The sequence below is a fragment of the Opisthorchis viverrini genome, assembly GCF_000715545.1.
Source record: "Opisthorchis viverrini unplaced genomic scaffold opera_v5_14, whole genome shotgun sequence".
NCBI classification, from domain to species: Eukaryota; Metazoa; Platyhelminthes; class Trematoda; order Opisthorchiida; family Opisthorchiidae; genus Opisthorchis; species Opisthorchis viverrini.
In genome coordinates, this window is record NW_008751670.1 from 3,636,105 (window position 1) to 3,645,084 (window position 8,980).

Consider the following 8,980-nt stretch of genomic DNA (forward strand, 5'->3'; position numbering starts at 1 on the left):
GACTTTTCTTTGATGATGATGCTGATGCTGATGATCCTGATGGACTAAGTTTCTATTGGTATAACACAAGTCTACCATGCTATGATACTTTTGTGAGGTTCAGTGTGCAACTGTTGCAGAGTGATATTCACCAGGCAGTTTTGAACTGGCAGCAGGCAGTCTAGATTCCTGCATACTTTGATTCCGGGACAGCTATCAGATTCAAATGTCTTTCAATGTGATAATGCAGCGATAGACTGAAGCTCTTTTAGCGAGATATATTTGTTGATCCATACTGTTAGGACTACAGATTGCGTACCTTACTCTCTTAGTTTAACTCGACAGTAAACGTCTTGAGTATGCTGGCGCGAGAGATGCGTACAAAAGGTCGCGAGTCACATCGTAATAATCTACTTCTGCTTCCTTTCAGGAATAGACGAAATTCGCAGTTGAATTTGCGTGAAATTTGAGCAAATGTATAAAAAATACTTGTTTCATTCATGGCTGATATTCTAGCCATATGGTTATTGTGATTATGCGTTTAGAGTTTTCTTTATGGCAATTTGTGCCTCCAACTAGATACTGCGGACCCTCAATTTCACGGCTAGGTCTCCCTGCTAGAGACAGAAATAAACGATGGATGACAGCGACCACCAAACTGCATTCTCTGTACTTTAGGCTCCTAATTATATTCTACGCCCTTTAAACATATTCTGAACGAAATGTGTTATCCGAAGAAGGAAAAGAAATGGTAGATTTGCTCAATATTCGTAAAATCTCATGCTCAATACCGCACTCAGCCTCATTCGCTGTGCATCGCGTTACGTGGTCGATTCATTCTCTTAAGTTTCGTGGTAGCCTAATCGTTTTATCGAATGTCAGATGTTTAATTTCTTCAAGAAGGATAAATCCATGCCATTTTCAAAACTCAAGGGCTTTACTTGGTGTTTTCGCCAGTCAACTGCAATTTATGGGAAGTGTCTTGCGCCAAAACTGCATAAGAGAAAAAATTCTTCAAGATTTGTTGTTTTTGAAGAATAACGCATGACCTTCCCAGCGCACAGCTCCTCGGAGCTCAGATGACACCTTGTTCGGAAGTATAAATTAGAAACGCCATTTACGCTGTTTTAAAGGGCAAATCTGTTAGTTGACTTCGGGCATGGTTACTCATAGCAAGAACTTTGAATTTCACTTCGCTGGTGAAGAACCTGCCTGTTTGGTAGAAGAAACAACATCAGAACCAGTCGGAAATGAAGAGTGACATGATTCGGACCTTTGAGTCGAATAACCGGTGGGCTGGCAATAGGTCCTTTTTTCTTCTGATCTATAGCCTGCAAATTATTCAAACTTTATTTGTAATTGCCTTATTTCAAACAGCAAGTTCTCAAAAACGGCTCTGTACAGGTTTCGCGGATGTGACGCTTAAACGGAAGCATCAACAAAAAGTAGATATGTCCCTTCAAAAAAAATTTGTGAACTTCTGGGGGGCGTGAAATGTGGGACGCTATAGGATAGTTGATTAGCGTATTTTGATCTGGATGAGTTTAGGGAAATACACTCATCGGCATACCACTTTGGTTTTGAAGAGGGAGACTTACCTGGAACCTAGCTGAATCTATTGTTAGTGGAGTTCTAAAGTAACTTAACAGAGTTGTATTGCGTATCCGAATATGTGTTTTTGAGTAAGTGGTCATTGTTCTAGGGTTCGCCACCCCAGGCGTCAGCGCAAAAAGTTATTAACAAACGTTTCTGCACTTGAGCTCCAAAAACAATAATTGAGCCGTACAGTTAATTTGTTCGACCAATTTATGATACAGTTTATGATACAATAGGCAAGATATAACAATGAATGAGCATCTGAGCCTACAATTACTGCTTTTTAGCCTCTTAAGCTGAACGCGTTTTATCAGTCAGCCATTGTGAGCAGTCACTGCACACAAACCAACTCCATACAGCGTTACAGCAGTGACTCAAGTAATGAATGTCCTCCCGTTCGCCTACATCCAGCAGATTCCCAAGGACTTCAAACTGAAGTTCCATATTCATTTGGAAATTATCTTCTGCCCTCTCTGAATAGCCAGTTCAAGGTACAAACCCTGTATTACGTACTTGTTAGATATAAGTTTATTCCACAAGCACTCTTCATATGAGTAAAAATGTTCGGCAACTTCATTCGCTTCATAAGTATCATCTTTATTACTAGAGATTTCATCCTTGAAGATGAAGACAAACCATGTAGAAAAGCAAAGAGGCGCTACACAACTCGACATATACACTCATTGGCAAATCAATTCGATTTTCACGGGGGACTCAACCAAATCTCTCGTTTAAGATATCCTTCAACTGAATGTGCTTCACAAGGGCTGCCTCATGTTTAGTTGGCGCGATTTTCAGGATATCACAGCATGCTTTCGATAAAGGGAACTGGTCACGAGGTTGCTGAAAACTCTTCGACAGCATTGTCCATCAAACAGATATCATGTAGTTTTTAAACTAAAGTCTCACGACTAGTATTTGGAGATTGAACGTCCGTTCACGAGCCACTGATCAGCACTGTGAGTGCTTTTCTGCTCCACACGTTTGCTTGATTCCGTATGCGTACAGATGACGGGTTTCGAGACTCCCTGGAGTCTGATGACGATGTCCAATAAGGATGAAATAGCTGTGCTGCCAGGCTTTTCATCTTAGGTTGGCTTCATTCATAAAAAATCCCAACTTCTCATATATCCCCTCACATTAACAAAGGGTTATCCTTATTGTTCTGGTATAATTATGATTATTTTTAAGAAGCAGTGATTATGTGGAAGTCATCAGACACAAAATGACATATATGGGAAGGATCGTGAATTGTTCCGGCAGCTTTATTAGGTATTATCATCTGGAAATTAGAAGAGGGTGAAACAAACCGTGTAACTTCTATCCATATTATATCACCGTTATTCTCGCGAATACCAAACTACCACCAAATATCTTAAATAAAGCATTAAACGAGACAGAGGAAGTTGAGAAGCCCAGTCACCCTTCAAAAGTTGGAGAAATGACGCTAATTTATCTAAGAATGCCATAATACTTAAGCACTGATCAACCACCGGACTATTCCAAATCCATTTTGAGTCACCTCACTCCGATTCAAATTCGCTAAGATGTCGGAATCACTAAAACAATGCAATTTCATAAATTCAGCGAACTATTCATAAGGTTGGTGGAGTCTGTTCGACAGCCTACGACCGGTTTCGTTCTTCCAGGGGCACATCGGACAGGCGCAATCCCCGTATTTTCCTATATCTTATAATATAACTGAACCCACTTTTCTGTTTTCTGTCTGCTTGTTCACACGAGAAATGCTCTAGAATTTTGGAAACCAATCGTTACCTTTTGAAGATGTGTCATTGTAGTGACCATCAAAAGAATACACGGGTTCACTTGCAGCTACATAGAGTTAGTTACGGGGTAACAAGTAACTTTGTCCAGTTATTTAATATCTCATTGGAGTTAATCATCAAGTAAGGCTGGGAAACAACCAGAAAGGGCTATTTATTTAATAGGATGACTCAGTTAGACAGCAGAATCGCAATACAACTTCCAGTGTTTTGAATTTATCAGGGATAATCTAGCTGAAACATACTCAAATCATCGTTATTTTCACTCCCCTCAAATTTCTATTTAGTTCTTTAAAATTGTAGAACGAAGTTCTGAATACCGATGACTACAAAACAGAAGAGATCCGAAACTAGCTGCTGGTATGCCTACCGTTTGAAACAAAAGGTCCATATATTTACTAAAGTTCTTCAAGTTCCAAACGAAGAAGGTACTTACTTCTGTGTCCAGCGACCAAACAAGTTCCTCTTCAAATACCCTTTCCCTCTCTTTTCCCATCTGAATCTCTCGACGGAAGCCACCGTTTGCCTCAAGAATGGATCCCGGTGGTGAGATTTGCAAAGTGAAGTTTCCCTCTTTGGTTACGGACTTATGAACACTAATCCGACAACTTGCAGTAGTTCGGCGTTCGGTTCGCAGATGGTTGGTTTGCGTCTCTCCAGTATTATTTACGAATGTCGAAGAAAATATGACATGACTCTTCAAACCCTTTTTCATTGTATTTGTTGCCGGTTGTTGAGGTAGGCCATTCGGGATGAGTGGGGTCTTGTGTTCGGATGCATCGGTTTCGTGACATGTCGGTTTGTTTGTTATGCGCAGGCGGCTCATATCAATGTCACTGACTTTCAAATCGTCCAAATTTACACGAGATTTGACCTCTTTTGGAAGCGGAAACTCGTGTACATAGTTGAGAAACAGGGTACATATTTCAACTGGATTTTCGCTCTGATCATCTTCCCACTTTTTGACCGTTTTGCTCATTGTGATGGCACACTAACCAAAATATCCTGGTCAATTTTGATGTGGACTTCACTCAGCAGCTTTACGTTCCACACGCAAGAATGGTAATGGTAGACTGACGTGCGAACTGACGCAGGGTTGCAATTCTCGCATGTGTGCTTCAGCTGCTGTTTGGACGAAAAACGCAGACCAATCACCGTCGAACTAGTACATCCCGACCTCGAACGTCGTGGTGACAGGCCGCATGTCGAGAAGGTACATCTGTACGCCATCGGAACCGCAGAACAGAGTCAGGTTAGGGTCGGAATGCGGATAAGAGATTTGCTTGAAAGTGAGAGGGCAAATTACCATGTTTCGAATGTTCTTTTTAGAATAACGTTTTGGTCCGTTGATGGCACAGTAAAAATAAGACTGACATTCCCACACTCAGCTAATCCAAGTGACACCGGCTAAAGCACTGTAATTGAATGCGAAAAAGAATATTTTGCGAAGCAAAACATTTACACGCAGTTTGAGTGGTTTGTTGAGGGTATCCGGTCGTGGTTGGAGTGAGTGTTCCAACCACCAGGTTTGGTGATCATCGTGTATTGACAAATCGAGGAATTTCAGTTTGCTTTGCTTTAGTTACAGATACCAGCTTATGAAGCGCACTGAAGAGAAAAGAGACTGGCGGAGGTGGGCACAAAAACTCTCATTACTACTATTCCGGATATCGGAGGTATCACAAGTGAAATTTAAATGCTCAACTTTCGAAAAAATGCCTTATTGGTAAGTGAGTACTCGTATTCAGAAAATGAGAAAAACATGGGATAGAACGTTATTGGAGTACTTCCTTTTCTTGATATGGCATTATTTACAAGGCAATCATAACACAGTTTTGACTGAGGTTGACACCATTTGGAGCTGGAAATAACATGTTGTTTCTTCTTGTATTTCACGGTTGATGATCACTCTGAAACCCCGAGTAACCGATTAATAAAACTCTGTTCTTTTCGCGCTTGAATATGAAACACCCTGGAAGAATATTGCGCGCTAATAGGAAGTAATATGATATTGACCTCAGTGTAGTCAGGGATCTATCATGTCACTCAACCCTGAGTCTTAGATTGAATTTTTGATGCATTCAGTGGGTAATTCGGAGCTGTTAGCGTTAACATCACAAGAAGGTAGAGCCTGATTAGCAAGCAACACATGTCGGATCCAATAAAACACTCATGAAAAATTCCAGCCTTCTTTATGCCTCATAAATCATCGGAAGTGTGAATGGCTTTAGTGCTGTAAACCCGTGAACAATCCAATGTTTTATACCCTAACAAAATTACCTAATCCATGAAAATGATCGGTTTTTGCATGACCTTGTATAAGTTGTCTGAGCTTTCCAACTACGCGATCAGTTATTTGATCTCTCTTGATCCTTTTGGCCTAAATAAGAATGGGCGGTCTCTGAAAACTGAAGTTTTCTTCATCCGATCACAGACTTATCTTTGCCTGTGAACGTATTTCGCACACCTAGCATGTTACCAATCAGGTTACGCCCAAATTTTTACGTCTATAATGAAGCCATCTTGACTGACCAGAACACTCATGCGGCACTGTATTGATCAGCGTCCCATCCTATCAAATTGTGAAGCAAATGGTGTGACGTGTAGCCTTGCGAAAAAAAAGCTGTCTTGATCATGCAGATTATTTGTTTGGGTTTCAGCTATATGAGGACGTTTTACTGTTTAGGACACCTATTCGATAAAGTTCCGATCAGTTTTCATGTCATGACACCCAACTATCAACTGTAATAATGATTTCGTGAAGAGTAAGTCACAATAATAACAGTTCATCATGTGAGCAACTCAATCTGCTTTAATCATCAAATGAGACCATTGCTACTCACAAAAAATGCCTGGTTGTAAGGCTAACTTGTGCACTTCAAGGACGACAGACGCTTTCGAGAGTGCGTAACACATAGTCACAAAGTCCGTATACACGTGGAAGCTAAGGCAGCTTCCGGAGACGTGAGAGTTGTGGCTCTAAGTAACGTAATATAACGCTACAAAAACAAAATTTGTTTTAGCGACCATTTTAAAGGAACACCACATAAAGTTTTTTGCACTTATTTGGAACTTGTCTGGATTGCAATTCGTACCTCTTCCACATGCAACGTAAAGTCGTAAGAGGTCACAGCATTAAATGTGAATCTCGAAAACTCAATAGTCTTCTTTCCAACACAGACAAACAAATAATAATACGGGGCATTTAGGTTACATCAGGTTTGGGTAGGGTGTACAAGTCTGAAGTGAGAGTGGGCGTTTTGAAAATGTGGCAACTTTTGATGACTCTCGATCGGTTTTCGTGAACACGATCCATTTCTACCTCGCAAGCAAAATAATCATCATGAATTCAATAAACCTTATTCATTTCAGAGGTCAAACATTTTTCAACAGGTAAAAGCCTTGTAGCTAAAGAAACTTTTACAAGGATGATCATATTTCTATTCGCCACGTATTTGCAGGGCTAACGTGTATATTTCAACACAGTAACTGAACCTATACATTCAGTTACATGAAAAAGTAATCATGCCTTAGACGTACACGGTACATTCTTCCAGAGACGATATCACCCGTCACATCCTCGGGAAGTGGATTTAGTCTTCGAGCATTGCTCAATGACAAGTCCATCGGACATTTAACTAAATGCCCTTTAGTACCGATTGTCGTTTTGTTGATGCAGCTTTTGATTTAATCGACCATCTTCTGACTTTCAGGTGTAGATACTTTCAAGCAAAAGTAGACATATGCTTGCAAACTAAGTCAATGTGAACGTGAAACTTAGGAGCACCAGAGATAAATCTGTCGTTTTTGAAACAAGTGGAAGGCTATCGAGAATTTTTCCTCAATAGCTAAGTTGGCATCCTGCTAAATAAACATTTTTCTTGATATTACTCCATTCAGTTGAATAATCAGTTCAAGTGTTCCGAAAAACAGCTACGTCACACTGCCACTGATTTTTTTTCGGTTAACACACAAACATACTGCAAACAGTACGTTTTCCCTCCAGCGGCTCAAGATAATTTCGACTCTTAAGTTAACAAAACTTGAACATTGAGGCTAATTTGGGTTGTAAAGTTTTGTTCAGCTTTACAAAGCTCAACAAAATAGAACAGCACTTTACAAGGAACCAGTTTCCATCCTTGCAGATTGATTCTGTTGTTTTAGGCAAACCGTTATCGCGTGAAGCAGAAAAGCCCTTGGGAGTCATAGCTGTCCATCAACGGTGGATTGTCAATCAGAGGCTGCATAATTTTGTACTGCAGAACGCAGTTCGTTATGATTAAAGCGTATCGGTTGCAAGCAGTAAGATTTGCCAAAGTTTTTGCATTAAAAAGAAGCAGGGAACTATGGTTAGGGTAGGTCATCCATTGATCCGTAAGGGTAAAATCGAAGCACAGCAATGGAAGGATTTTTTTCTGTGGGAAAAGAATGGATTCTATGTGTTCCCAACTAGTCCGGTCATGAGATGTGCATGCTCAAAGCAGCAAGTGCGCTTAGAATTCTGCTACACACGCCCACTTAGGAGTGTTCTCATGATTCTCAACTAAATTCCTTAGCTAACTTCGAGCCCACTCATCATCAAATGAGGGCTCGAACTATTTATGAGTAAACGTTTCCTTTTTTCAGGAAAACAGTGATACGGGCGGCTAAAGTACATTCAGGTCAGTTGCAGAAATACTCCTTATCAGACATTACAGGTGTGTTTGTGCACTTGGAAAAATACACTGTTATGGATAATTCTAATTGAACGAAGAATATCTTCCCCCATAAAACCCAGCATAGTCTCTAGGATAACCTATTATTCAAATCGGAATAGTCACAAATGTTCCTGGCATTAATGAAAAATCTGAGGGCAAGAGGAAATGACAGAACTGGTTGGTTGATATCATGGAATTTCCGTTTCCGTTAAGCTACTGCTGTGGTATCAGTAGGTCGACGAAATCGTTGGTTCGTGCCGTTATTTCTCTTGTGTCTTTGAACACAAAGAGGATTCTGAATGCACAAAAATCTACATCGCAAAATGGATTTCTAAAAAATATTGAATACAAACATGGAATGAGAAAAAAGCTTGGAACAGAAACTCGGCCTGGTAAATTTCGCTTATTTTCGCTGACACCCGTGTCGGGTTTTCTGCTTCCATTTTACTCAGCAAGTGTTGATCTTACCACATTGTGAATATTACTGAAATTTTATCGAAGATCTGGACTATAGACGAGACTTCATAACTGCATTTGTACGAAAATTCGTTTCATTTAAATAGAAAGAGTTTTTGCCCTCCTAGTTCACCTGTCGGCTCGATTATACTCACTGAGGCGTCAAATATCAAGTTTCTTCCCATGACAACCAAAGCATCATCATCATCATCAACAACAGCATGACATCAGTGCTCAACACCAATGCTTCACTGCCGTACAGCCATGACTTATTTGAAAGCCTTATTGTAAAGAAAAGAATAAAGGTGGATGGGGGGGGACTTAGTGCTAGCTTAACACAATCATTCCGAGGTGCCTACACCTCCACACATTCCCTCAGGCAATCTGGACAGAAACTGACAACAAGAACGCCACTGACATCGGTTGGCAGCCATATCTTGTAGTGTCTCCAACCAGGCACAGTGAGGA

The 8,980-nt window shown here is 40.4% G+C and overlaps 1 protein-coding gene across 1 annotated transcript in view; it reads right to left on the reverse strand.

The window, feature by feature from the left end:
* Nucleotides 1-4,385, reverse strand: part of T265_01370 (hypothetical protein) — a gene marked incomplete at both ends in the record, with an annotated part of 32,535 nt that extends 28,150 nt beyond the window's left edge. The window contains one exon of the mRNA XM_009165376.1: nucleotides 3,796-4,385. Coding sequence (XP_009163640.1) covers nucleotides 3,796-4,338 — 543 coding nt within the window. The remainder of the gene's footprint in view (nucleotides 1-3,795) is intronic.
* Nucleotides 4,386-8,980: the final 4,595 nt, after the last annotated feature.